We start from the raw sequence: 13,833 nt of genomic DNA, 5'->3' as shown, positions 1-13,833 counted from the left end.
TCATAATTGTGCTATTGAATCAATTTTTATTCCATTTGCTAGTAGCACAGTTCCATGACCAGTTTAAGAACTGTGGACGCTGGAAATCTGAAACAAAACCAGAAAGATCTGGAGAAACCCAGCACCTCTAGCAGTATCTCTGGACAGGAAACTGAGACAACATTTTGTGTCCAGTAAATCCTTTACCAGGTAAATGGAGAGGGAAGGGCACTGAGAGATAATTAGAGGTCTGGGGTGGTGCTTGGAGAAAGGTAGGTGGAATGGCAATAGGTGGATACAGGTAGGAGGTGATTGTGATAGGCCAGTGGGGAGCGGATAGGAGGGAAGGAAGATGGAAGGTAGGACAGTGCCAAGTTGGAGGGTTGGATTTGGAATAAGATTTGCAAACTAGTGAAGTCAATGTTGTTGTGTGGCTGTAGTTTTGTAGGGTGGAAGAACAGCTCATCTTCCACTTTGGGACCCTCCAAACACACGGCATCAACATCGTCTTTACTAGTTTCTAAATCTCCCCTCCCCTCCCCATACCTCATCCCAGATTCGACTCCCCCAACTTGGCAACACCCTCTTGACCTCATCTACCTGTCCATCTTCCTTCACACCTATCTGCTCCACCCTGCGCACCAACCTATCACAATCACCTCATACCTACATCCACCCATTGCCATTCTTCCTACCTTCCCCCGACCCCACTATTTATCTCTCAGCTCCCTTCCCTCCTCACATTCATGATGACGGGCTTATGTCCGAAACGTCAGCTCCCCTACTCCTCGGATGCTGCCTGACCTGCTGTGCTTTTTCCAGCGCCACACTCTCCACTCTGATTCTCCAACATCTGTAGTTCTCACTTTCTGTTGGTAGACAGTAGACGAAGGAGATTGGTAGAGATGGAGCCAAGAGAGACAAACAGCAGTTGGGCATAAAACAAAAGGATGGATAATAGTGAATTGGGGAGAAAGAAAAATTGATTAAAGGGACCCTTAGTGGGTGAAAATGGCTTGGCTGTGATAAAAGCAGCCCATGTAATGATAGGGCCAGAGGCGTGGGGATAGGTAAAGGACATGGAAGATGGTTTTCACACTGTAAATTTGCTGAACTCTATATTGAATTCTGAAGGATACAGAGTCCCCAAGCAGAAAATGAGATGCTGTTCTTCCAGCTTGCACAGAGCCTTGCTAGAACAATGTAACAGGCCCAAAACAGAGACGTTGGCCAGGGAACACAGCAGTAACACAGTTCCTCCCACGCCCCCCCCCCCCCCCCCCCCCCCCCCCCCCCCCTCATAAACATCTTCAGCATATATACCATCTTTTCCTAGATGCAATCAGTTCTGAAGAAGCATCTCCAAACCCAAAACGTTGTCTCTGCTTTCTGTCCACAGATGCTGCCAGACCTACAGTGTTTCTCCAGCTATTTCTGTTTTTGTTCCACTACCAGTTTATTAATTCAGCTGAATCCAACAGGGAAGAACTACAGCTTCTTTCCACAATGCAATGCTTCACAGAGGCACAAGCCAACCTGGTGGGTGAGCTCTTGCTAAGGAAAAATGTCACAAGACTGGCAAACCTGACAAATACACTATTGCAAACTCCTGAACATTTACATCTATCATTTGATAATGACTGCAAAAATGGTAACAGAAATATATATTTGAAACACTTGGAAGACACAAGGTGACCATGCAGCACCAGGCAAGCCCCTCAAAGTAAATTTTGTACTACTTTATCAGTTCCATTTATATGAAGAAACTTGATATTTACTGCATAATCAATGAAAATTGCTCCCTCCTCTTTTTAAAAATATATATCTTCAACAGCAGGATAATTAAATCAGTCTGATAAGACCACATTCCTCTTAAAGTCTGACCTGAAGCCCCTCATTCTGATGAAGAACACATGGAGAATATAATTGGTCTCTGTCACTGTGAGCTCAGTTAAGGGGTGTGGGATAGTTTGCACACCTTCATTTACCACAAGTCAAGTACGGAGCTGAACTCAAGTTTATCCAGAGCTAATAATTTTTTAAAAAACTTCCACAGAATCAGCAAAGATCTGTCCAACCCTTGCATTATGAGCAGACTACACATCCTGATCAAACTGAGAGCTCCTGCTACCTGGCCAGTTTCTGACAACATTTCAGTCTAAAGTTGGAGAGGATCCATGAGAAACTAAAGGGGAAATTTGACCTCAATTTTTTATGGAAAAAAAATTGTGAAACCAGGTATAATTTAATAACTTGTTTAAAGAAAAATCACCACGTACTATCAGTGCACACATTTCAGATATATTATTTGTATAAGTGAAATAATATTTTAGTCTACTTTAGTTACAAGCATAACTTATAGACTGAGTAACACCACAGTTCATACAGATTCAATAATTAGGTGAATCTAGTCACAATCATGGAAATGGAAGACAATAAAGTAAACAATACCAAACTTTTTCAACAGGATGGCAGCTGGTGACTCATGGAGTTTTGCAAGGTTGGGACCACAACTACTCATGTTATGCCTTAACAAGATGGACAAAGGAACTGAAGACATTGTTGCAAGGTTTGCAGATGACACAAAGATAGGTGGAGGGACAAGTAGTATCAAGGAAGTGTGAAGTTGAAGGAGTCCAACAGGCTAGGAGATGGGATGAAGTAGCAGCAGATGGAAAACAATGTGGGAGTGTGTGGGGTTATACATCTTCATAGGTAGAACAGAGGTGTAACTTATTTTCTAAGTGAGGAAAGGTCTTAGAAATCTGAAGCACAAAGGGACTTGGAAGTCCCAATTCTAGATCCTCTTGAAGTTAACATGCAGGTTCATCTGGCAGTTAGGAAGGCAAGTGGAATGTTAGCATTCATTTTGAGAGAACTAAAATACAACAGCAAGGATGCATTGCTAAAGATGTATAATCATAGCTTTCCTACAGCCAATCGAGTCCACACCAACTTCTGAAGAGCACCTTACCCAAACCTACCCACTACCCTATCCCTGTAACCCTGCATTTCTGCTAACTTACTTGATCTCCACATCCCTAGTCACAATGGCCAATTTAGCATGACAAGTCACCTAATCTGTACATCTTTAGACTCTGGTCACAGTGCATTTAGAATATTGTGAGCAATATGGGCCCCATGGGGCTATGCTGGCATTAGATGGGGTCCAGAGGTGGTTTGCAAGAATGCTCCCAAGGACGAAGAGCTTGTCATTTGAGGAGTGGTTGAGGTATTGACGAAGTAAGATTCTTTTAAGTGGTGGTGGTGGTGTGTCCATTTGAGAGTTACAAAATACAGAGGACTGGATCGAGTTGATGTGAAGAATATGGTTCCACTGGTAGGAGGGGTTAGGACCACAGGTCACAGCCCACTGAAGGACAACCCTTTAGAGTGGAGATTAGGATGCATTTCACCAGCCAGAGGGTGGCAAATCTGTCAAACTCATTACCACAGAAGGTTTTTGAGGTCACATCATTTGAGTGTATTTAAGACAGACATAGATAGGTTCTTGATTAGTAAGGGGATCAAAGGCAGGAGAATAGGGCAGAGAAACAGGTTAGCCACAATCAAAAGGCAGAGCAGACTTAGATTACTTACAGTGTGGAAACAGGCCCTTTGGCCCAACAAGTCCACACCGACCCGCCGAAGCGCAATCACCCAGACCCATTCCCCTACATTTACCCCTTCACCTAACACTATGGACAATTTAGCGTGGCCAATCCACCTAACCTGCACATTTTTGGATTGTGGGAGGAAACCGGAGCATCCGGAGGAAACTCACGCAGTCACGGGGAGAATGTGCAAACTCCACACAGAGAGTCGCTTGAGGCGGGATGGTCAAATGCTCTAATTTTGTTCTTTGGCCCAACACAAAAGTAAGTCAGACATTATAAAAATTGACTCATTCCTATCATTAGAAATCAATGATTGCAATACAAAAAAACCTTCGCGTTTATGGATTATATCTAATTCATACCTCAAAATATTACCACTTTTGTTTGCCCCTGCTCACATGCATCAAACACAGGAGTCCCAATCTAATATTTGCAAGCAAGCACTTTTCATCAACTTCCTAACATTTTTTAGTCCTTTATCTTCTGTTCCCGCTCATCAAGCCAGACATGATCCCCCAGGTGAAATGTTTAGAAAATCTACACCAAGCTATACGAATACAGAGGAACCTCAACTATCCGAACGAGATGACTGGGCACTATTTCATTAGGATATTTGATTATTTGGTTAATCGATTCAATGCCTTTCCTCTGGCACTTGGAGTTTTCTATAAAGTCTGCTCCGCGTTCAGGAGACTAGCAGCAGCACAGCGCGCGTGCGAGCCCTTGCCCAACCCACCCCCCCACTCTGTCCAAACCTGCCCCCTCACCTCCCTAACCCAGCCCTCCTGCCCCCAATCCCACCCCACAACCCTGCCTCCAGCCCCACCTCCAAACCTGCCCTCCTACCTCTCCAACACCCCACTCACTGTCGCCCCCAACCTTGCCCACCCCACCCACACCCACCCCCTGTGTGACCCCTGTCCGCCCTTGCCTCCACCCCCACCCCCACCCCTTTCCGCCCTTGCTCCCGCTCCTGGGCAGCTGGACTGGACACCAACGACAAGACTACTGCTGCCTTTTTGGTGGGTTTGGGGGCGGAGAGGGGGAGGTGAGTCTCCAAATAGCGCGCGCACGTACACGCACACTTTTTTACTGCAACTTTTTGCCAGTTTCCACTTTTTGAGCATCTGATGAATGCCAACAGCTTGATGATTCTGCCACCAATTTTCCATCGTATATACAAGTTCAGGCTCTATTACTGTCATGTCCTGGTGCTGTTTCTTGTCCCCATATGGACTTGGCAAGTGAAAATCCATGTCATACCACTATGGAGCTACTACAACACTCAAAGTCATACTGAAATTAAATTAGGGATATTACATAAATTTGTTTGGCAGTATAGCACTTGAGTAATGCCAAGGTTTTTCACTTTGCACCCGCCAGGTGGGTTGACACTGATTGGTCACACTGTATTATTTCACACTGAACAAAACGGGTGACAGCCAGTCCCCAGGCCATGTCTCAAGACAATGTCAAGCTCAAAAATGTCAATCTGGCTGGTTTAAATTTAAACAAAGCTTGACAGTAACTGTCAGTCATCACCTGACTGGTGTGTTCTGCATGGCATGCCTTCACCAAAGTCCAATTGCTAAATCAGGACTTTCTTTTCATACAGTGTAAAGACATTGCTCTCCCTTTACACTGGGATTTCTTGTAAAGTATCCTAATGAGTGCAAGGTGCAAAGCTTTTTTTCCACCAATACTAAAATTTAAATAAAAACATAAATGCATCGAATTTTACAGCAAATTTCTCCTTTACTTGTTAGGAACCATTCCACTACATAAAGCATTGCAGCTGTGATGGGAACTAACCTGGTAAACAAAAAGACTATTTCTTTTGCAAATTAATTTTGTTTACTATCCTTAGAATTGGATTTGAGAGAGCACATCAGTTTAAGTATCTGATATTCAAAAATTTTTAATTCTTGTTCCTCTACCATATAATTTGCAAATTCAATGTGATCTAGGAATTTAAACTTAAATCTTGTCCATGACCCATGTTGGCTGCCATTATTTTAAAACGTTTTTATTCAAAACCCTGTTCTCAAAACCAGATATATTTACTCAGTTAATGGTTGTGAAGCATTTAATGACATAACTCATCCACCCAGGCATTATATTTTACATAACCACTTTTGAAATGATAAATGCAAAAACATTTAGATTTTAACGTTGCTCTGAAATATTTGATAGAATATAGTGTGTGTGTGTGTGTGTGTGTGTGTGTGTGTGTGTGTGTGTGTGTGTGTGCGTGCGTGCGTGCGCTGGAGTGACATTTCTATTGGCAGGGAGGGAAAACACAGATTTGATAAACCCAGTAATTTTGTACAAACTCACTTCCATTACACAATGCCTAAAGTTGACTCAGTGAAACATAAAACTATGAACTGCCAAAATTATTCTGAAAAGCAGTCAACATAAAGGAAACAAATATCAAACCATTTTCACCCAGTGATGCTTTCTTAATACTTGTCGATCAGCATCCAATTCTTGTTGGCCATGAAAAAAATTCAATATTATATCATATAATGTTTTGAGTTTTTCAAAGACAGAGCATTATTTTTAAAATGAAACAGAAATGTGCGGCTCGTTTTCTAATCAGCTGAGAAACATCCAGTACCCTCAGATTTTTCAAGTTAGTAATTTTCACTAACAAAAATCACCAACAGGTAATGAAGGCAAGTGGATGCATGGAAAACTAAGTATTCATCTTCATTCATAAAAGGCCAAAAATTCATTGAAAACTACAATTTAATTGAACAAGATGATAACAAGACCATAAATTGTGATAATATCAAATCCAATATAATTGGCAGATTTCCTGAAGCAACTATTCAAGGCCGAAAGTTGTCAAAAGGTACACTGTGCAGATCTCATTTGTCTAAAACTAAAATCTTAATTGTGGTAGCCAACAAATAAAGGATCTTTATTTTAGAAAGTGATTCAACTCGAGTCAATGAATCTGGTCGTACAATGACTCTTCAAAATCTGAATACTTTCCCAATTGATTCTGTGGTGCTTTGTTCGGGTCCCTCGCTGCAACAAGCGGTTCAGCTTGTGCTGTTCACCATGGCCAAAGTCAAACGTCATGAAGAGTTTATTTAAAAGATCAATGCCGATCACATTGTCAAATCCTGGTGATGGTCTTCACTAAGAATTTTGATGAATGCACACTGCATGGCAAAGTTCTGATTCAGCTGAGCAAGGGAACACCGCTAACAGGTTCTTTTTAACATACTCCACCCCATAAATAAGGCCATAAATATACTTCGAAACATAGAACATACAGCTAATTCTGTGATCTGAAGACAATGAGGCAATGAGGTTGCACCAAAGAGATGCAAAGGATATTCTGCAATCAAAATAACCTCCAACCTTCAACTTGCATATTTCAAGAAGGATCCATATCTTATACGATCCAATGGATAAAGACTGCTTCCACCTAGTTTCTCAGCTATGCAAATAATACCACATTCAGTCTTTTGAGATAATTGTTCTATAGACCAATCACAATTGATTTGAAATAGTTTTAAACTGTCAATGGTTACAATAAAATTATCGCAATTTTGCTGAAACTGTTAGAAAAATAGCAAGATGTTAAAAGCTCAATTAGACTAAAAACATTAGACTAAAAACACGGCCATCTAAATTAAATTTAACTATAGAATTAATTTTGCAACTTGGTTGTTAAGTGGGAACCATCAGTAAATTCAGTTTCACTTCCCATCAAGACAGTGATCCAAATGAATTTGATGCAGCAACAAACGCCATGCAGTTTGCACCATAGTAACCAGGTTTGTCCCAATTTTGAGTTGATTTAGACATTATATTTAAAGCCAATTAGCAGGGCCTAAAATGACAAGTCAATTGGAATACCTCAAAGTATGTAAAATGAAATGAATATGGAGACATCTCACTGAAGTTACTTAACGTTTAAATAATGTTTACCAGCAGCTTGCAAACACCTTGATTAAAATATAGATAAAATATAGGTTTCAGAGCTTAATAGTGAAAACTTCAAATTAAAACAAGGCTTTTGCATGCAACCTTTTGATAAATTCAACCTAACCAGATCCAACTGTTGTCATTCTCAGTTGTAAATTGTACAGTGAACCCAAATCCATGTAGCTCTGTTCTAACTGTACATTCAACATGCTTAGAAAAGAGGGAGATATATTTAACATTAAAAATTGTGGCTAATTTGGCTTCAGCATGGATACCTGCAACCAACCAAAATGCCAATAAATGTTGTACACACTCTGTAGCTTATGGAAGGTATTGGAGATGCCAATATTACAATGATGCGCTGCAAACTGACAGAATGAGCCCTGTAACGCGAGTTCCCATGATAATGAAGCCTGCAAGCAAATGCTAAACGTATATACCCAGCCCCAAACATTCAAGGGAACCATTGCTCAGCTATCCAGAAACTTAGCCCAAAGCATATGATTCATGTGAGAAGTCAATTTAAACAAGGGATATTTTCCACTATCAGCAGCAATGAAAAATGAATGAAGAAATGTGTACCTTTCTGTTGGGATAACCACTTTGACTATGGCGTGCGACAGAGTCTGTATATGAAGTCATATCAGATAATAAAGATAGGATATATGAGTATTGGCAACTTAAGCAGCAAGTATACAAAAATATAAATACAAATGCATTTTAAAATCCTTCAAGAACCTAACACATGTTATGACTCTAAAGTTAAAAGGTACAAAATGTACTTAAGACAACTGAAATGAGTTAATATTGAAAAACAGGGATAGAAATAACTGTAGATATTTGTCTTGACTATAGCAATGGCATTAGAGCTAGGACAAATCACAGATCAGGAACTTGTAAATAAGAACCAGTCCAGATGCTTTTAAAGAGAAGTTATATTTTATGTCAAATCCAAGTACTACTAAGTGGTGAGATACATTCATTTATTTTGATGGGTATAAATACATAACACATGCTTGAGTTATTACTTTCCCATGTTGATGTGTGAACATTAATTGCTCAACTTGGAAATAGTTAGATACACAAAATTCAATTTGTGACATCAAGAAGCATGCAATCCACTCACTGAAAGCTTATAGGTTACATCTTCTTAAAAACGGTCACATCCTACATAGCTTATTTCTATATTTTCTTTCTCGATCACCACTTTCAAATTATAGTACAATCTAATATTATTTATACAATAAAAATAATAAATTTGAAATTTAACCTTAAATGCCAATTAGTAATCTCAGATGCTGTCCCAGACCAAATGCACAAAGTTAGTCAAAAGAAAATATCTAAACAGCTGGTCAAATATTTCTAAAAATGTATAAAGTCATCATGAGAAAACTTCAGGCAACTAATATACAAATTTCTCAGACGTTGTTTGATATTAATTTCTTCGATGAATTAATTAATGATTTTAAAGTTAAAAATTTTCCATGTGAGAATAGATCTTCCAATTAAATGCCTGGAATAGGATCACCTGTCTATTACTAAATTACAATGCAAATAAGTCTTTAGATTTTGTGGACAGAGGTAGAAGTTCAGAAAAAGTAAGTACAACTGCATAAGTTGAAGCATTAAACTAACACCCCTTCTCACATTTGCAGCCTATTCTTTGCTAATAAGAGCAAATTCTAGAGTTTGCTTCTTGTCTAACCACCTATGCAAAACCAGCCCCACAAAAGACAGGCACGCATTTTTTTGTTAAACATAACCCCTCACAGCATTGAAGGAGTTACTCCCAATGATGAATGATTTCAGAGGAACCTCAATTATTCGAATATCAGTTATCGGAATTTTGGATTATCTGGAGATCTCAGGTCCTGATAGAAATATTACATCACAGAGATGTTTTCAACACTGATGGCGTCTTTTGCTTAGGATGATTAACAATGAACTCGGCTTACTGAAATGCTGCCAAGCACATTCCTGGATATTGATGAGAGCTCAGGCACCGTCTCCTAATGACTGAGTGCCCACTCTCTCTCCCAAAACTTTCCCTGGAGTTCTACACAGGGGTGTACCTAACCCCCTTTCCCAGATAATCTGTCCAACGTTATCCTGTACAGAGCAAAGGTGGCATTTGTCACAAGGTGTCAGTAAAACTGTAGGGTGTGTGTGAGTGAGAGAGAGAGAAAGAGAGAGAGAGAAAGAGAAAGAGAGAGAAAGAGAAAGAGAGAGAGAGAGAAAGAGAGTGAGAGAGAAAGAGAGTGAGAGAGAGAGAGAGAGAGTGAGAGAGAGAAAGAGAGATTTGGAGACTCATTCCCTAAAGGCAGCAGCAGTCTTACTGTGGGTGTCCAGTACACTGCTCCAGAGCAGGCGGGAGTGCACAGAGGGGGGATGTGGATGATGTGGCTGGGCATAGTTAGTCGGGTTTGGGAGGGTTGGACGGGGGCATGGGGCAGACTGGGTGGTGCGGTTGGGGGGCTGAGGTTGGACAGGGGCGGGATTGGGGGGGGCAGAGTGGGTTGGGGTGTCGGGTTAGGTTTGTTGGATGGGGTGGGGGTGTGGATGTGGGCTCCTGTGTGTTATGCTGTTGCCTAGTCTCCTGAATGGGGAGCGGACTTGGCAACAGCTTGCTGTGTCAATCCCATTGAACTGATTGGGGGTGGGAGGCTTCAGCAATGCTGCAGGTCTCTTACACACGTGTGTGTCTGCTCAGAAACAAATCCAGAGAGTGAGAGAGAGAGAAAGAAAAAACAAGACAGGCAGAGCGAGAAAAAAGGCGAAAATGAGGACTGCCGATGCTGGAGATCAGAGCTGAAAATGTGTTGCTGGAAAAGCGCAGCAGGTCAGGCAGCATCCAAGGAGCAAGAGAATCGACATTTCGGGCATGAGCCCTTCTTCAGGAATGAGGAAAGTGTGCCAAGCAGGCTAAGATAAAAAGGAAGGGAGGAGGGGCGTTGGAAATGCAATAGGTTCCTGGTCCCTCCTCCCTACCTTTTATCTTAGCCTGCTTGACACACTTTCCTCATTCCTGAAGAAGGGCTCATGCCCGAAACGTCGATTCTCTTGCTCCTTGGATGCTGCCTGACCTGCTGCGCTTTTCCAGCAACACATTTTCAGAGCGAGGAAAAAGTTAACTTCAGAAAACTCTGAGTCCCAGAGAAGAGGCATTGAATCAATTAACTGAATAATCAATTATCCGAACGAAATACTGCATGCCTATCTCGTTCAGATAAACGAGGTTCCTCTGTATATCATTGACTATCTGCACTCCAAGTCAAAAACTAGGAACACCACACCGTAGTAGCGCATTTCATTAGAAAATGGAGTATTTAGGAATAACTTTTAAAATCAGCTAATGCATGTCAAACTCAAACTGAAGGAATCAGCAGCAGCTTTTTCAAAGAAAAAGGCTAGCTGATGGAAGTAAACATCTACCAGATATTTTACGCAGAAATGGGATTTGGGGTCTGGGGTAATTAATGAAAATTACTAAAAGCTAAATGCAAGATTTCTGTCTCAAGAGAGGATTTCAAACAGAAATAAAAAATAAAAGGCAAGGGTTTAAACAACTTGCCCTCCCTTACTGGAGGATACATTTAAAATGTCACTATTTTGCAGAGACTATGATGGTCTCAAAGTTCGCTTAATAAGGTTTTGGGATTAGATATTTGCAGAGTTGTCTTTTCTCGAGTAGAAACTTTGCTGAGCTCCCTCAGGTAGATGGGCAGAATCCCATAGACGTAAATTGTGTATGGCTTGTGGAAGGAATGGGCTTGATGAGTTGAATGGTCTTTTTCTCATTCCCTGTTAAAGTTATCATATTCTCTTGCACTTTAAAAAAAAATTCAGGTGTTATATAAACACAAATTTATTCTTTCATACCTTTCATTGGACAAGGGAGGTTTAATTAAAAATTAAGGGTCTCTGGGTGTTAATATTTGTATCAGAAATCTATTTAGCTAGTCTACAGCTTCTAACCGCTGTTACCGAGTTCTAACAACCACTCTCCCATTTTAAAAGCTTTGCAGAAATTCATTCGTTTAGGCCAAAAATATAAAAGTTGATTTCTATCCCTGAAAATTATGCTAACTAATACAGAAAACATATTGAATAAAACTTTATCACGTTGTTCATTATCATTTATTTTACTTTTATTTAGAACTCTGTCCTAAAACCATGATTGGCAAACACACAGTTCAATTGCAGTGACAACTATTCCAATAGTGTCCTCACCTAGACTTTTCAAATTACCTTTTCAAAATCATCTTGATTTTTCGGTGGCATCACTGGAGTTGTAGGATTCTTTAGCCTCTCCCGTGGTTGGGCATTGAAAGGTAATCCAGAGGGGGGTGGTGGTAGAGTCAACTCCCTCATAGCAGGTGGAATATAAATTGGGTGAGGAGGAATAGGCACAGCCTTACCCCAACCCAGCTTCATTTCAAATTCCATAATGATCTTCCCTAAAAGAAAATAAACTTTGTAAACTCAAGTATGGATGCAGAGTTAGGTGCTACCTAAAACTATCAATGCACAGCATTTTGGTTTACATTGAAGTTATGTCTAGTCTAATTTTAAGCAACATGTCACTATTCTACCTCTGTATTCTGATCCTAAATGCATAGTTGAAAAGGAACGAGGACAAATAGGTTTTTAATTCAATCAATACTCTCATACCAGTTCTTAGGAAGTAAGATTACCAGAGGAATTTTTACTTTATTCAGCTGGTTAAGCAGCTAGCCTCCAAGCAATACATGCTTTCCAGCCACATTTGCTTTACACAAAGAGTTCTTCCACATGTTAAATCACCTGGGACTACACCAGTACCAAGGTGTGGCAATACCATAACTATTGAGCCCTGGAAATAACTCTGATTAATTACAAGTCCCAGTTTGATTTCACTTTTTCAAAACTACCATCTGCACTTCCATCACTGCTGCCTTTCTTACTTCTTTCCATTTTGGTCTCTTCACAATTTCTGTGGCCTTCATCCTACAACCTCTCTTTTTTTCCCCCTCTGCCCATCCAGTATTTATTTCAAGTTTTTGTTTAACCCTGCAACCATAAAGGACGACATCTGAAAGCATGTTAAAAGCCACAGCAATGACCAACACATCTGGAATGAAATGGGATAAGAATTGCTTTGCTGTGGCTGCTCGAAGGTGACAGATGGAGCTTTCTGCACCCCACTGGTTGCTACCAGTGTATGCCTGTTTGAACCTTCTCAACCACTGCACTGGATTGTTCCCAATAGTTAAGGCGTTCCAAGGTCAGATAAGCCTGAGGAGAAACATCTCTTACATTTCAATTAGTAATAAATATTCCAAATGCGAATCTAGCATTTGTGATTAACCAGAAATTATAAAGACAGTATCATAAGAAGAGAAACATGTTTTATATAGAGAGACAGGTCACAATATTGCCTTTTTTTCCCTATTCTGCCCAAAGAATGACTAAGAACATTAATAAAGAGGGAAAGGTTAGAGTATGCAAGAAAGCTAGCCAGAAATATAAAAAGAGAGTTTCTATAAATGACTAAATATGGCAAAAGTTAAAGTGAGCATTAATCCTATAGAAAGCAAGACTGAAGAATTCATAATGGAAAATAAGCAAGTAACAGATGAACTAAACAAGCATTTTGCATCAGTCTTGATTATAGAGGAGAAAATTAACACCCCAGAAATAACAATAAGTTGGGAAATGGAAAAGAGAGAGAAATCCTGGAAAATGCCAAACATCAAACATGTCATCCTGAGTGAATTGTTAGTGAGGTATGCTGACAAACCTCCAGGTCCTGACAAACTTCATCTTAGGGTCTTAAAAGAAGTGGCGAGTAAAATAGTTGAAGCATTAGCTTTAATTTTCCAAATCTACCTCGATTCAGAGTCCGTCCCATTAGATTATAAGGTAGCAAATGTAACTTTCTTATTCAAAATTGGAGACAGAAAGCAGGAAGGTACAAGCTTATCATCTATTACAGTGAAAATGTTAAAAGATGTTACTAACGTAGTTATAGTCAAGCACTTGGATAAGTTCATGGTAATCAAGCAGAGTCAATGTATTTTTTTGAAAGCGAGTTCATGTTTGATCAATCTGGTGAAATTCTTTGAGTAGGTAAAACCTGTTTGAAAGAGGAATAGTGGATATACACTATATGTAGATTTTAAGGCGGCATTGGATATGGTGACACAAAGGCTTTGCAAACGATAAAAGCTAAATGGTGTAGTGGGAAGCTTACTGGCAGATATAGAGGATTGACTGGCTAACAGGAAACAGAAAGGAGACATAAATGGGTTTT

The 13,833-nt window shown here is 40.1% G+C and overlaps 1 protein-coding gene across 4 annotated transcripts in view; it reads right to left on the bottom strand.

Moving 5' to 3' along the window:
• LOC132821765 (U2 snRNP-associated SURP motif-containing protein-like) overlaps nt 1–13,833 on the bottom strand; it is an 86,612-nt gene that overhangs the window by 40,290 nt on the left and 32,489 nt on the right. For all 4 annotated transcript variants that reach the window (XM_060834520.1, XM_060834522.1, XM_060834519.1 and 1 more), the window contains 2 exons: nt 11,790–11,998; nt 8,124–8,167 (listed from right to left, as the gene is read on the bottom strand). In XM_060834520.1, the coding sequence (XP_060690503.1) occupies nt 8,124–8,167; nt 11,790–11,998 (253 nt within the window). The remainder of the gene's footprint in view (nt 1–8,123; nt 8,168–11,789; nt 11,999–13,833) is intronic.

This window comes from Hemiscyllium ocellatum, chromosome 13, assembly GCF_020745735.1.
Source record: "Hemiscyllium ocellatum isolate sHemOce1 chromosome 13, sHemOce1.pat.X.cur, whole genome shotgun sequence".
Lineage (NCBI taxonomy): Eukaryota > Metazoa > Chordata > Chondrichthyes > Orectolobiformes > Hemiscylliidae > Hemiscyllium > Hemiscyllium ocellatum.
The sequence above is the reverse complement of the archived record's forward strand: the minus strand, read 5'-3'. Positions and strand labels throughout refer to the sequence as shown.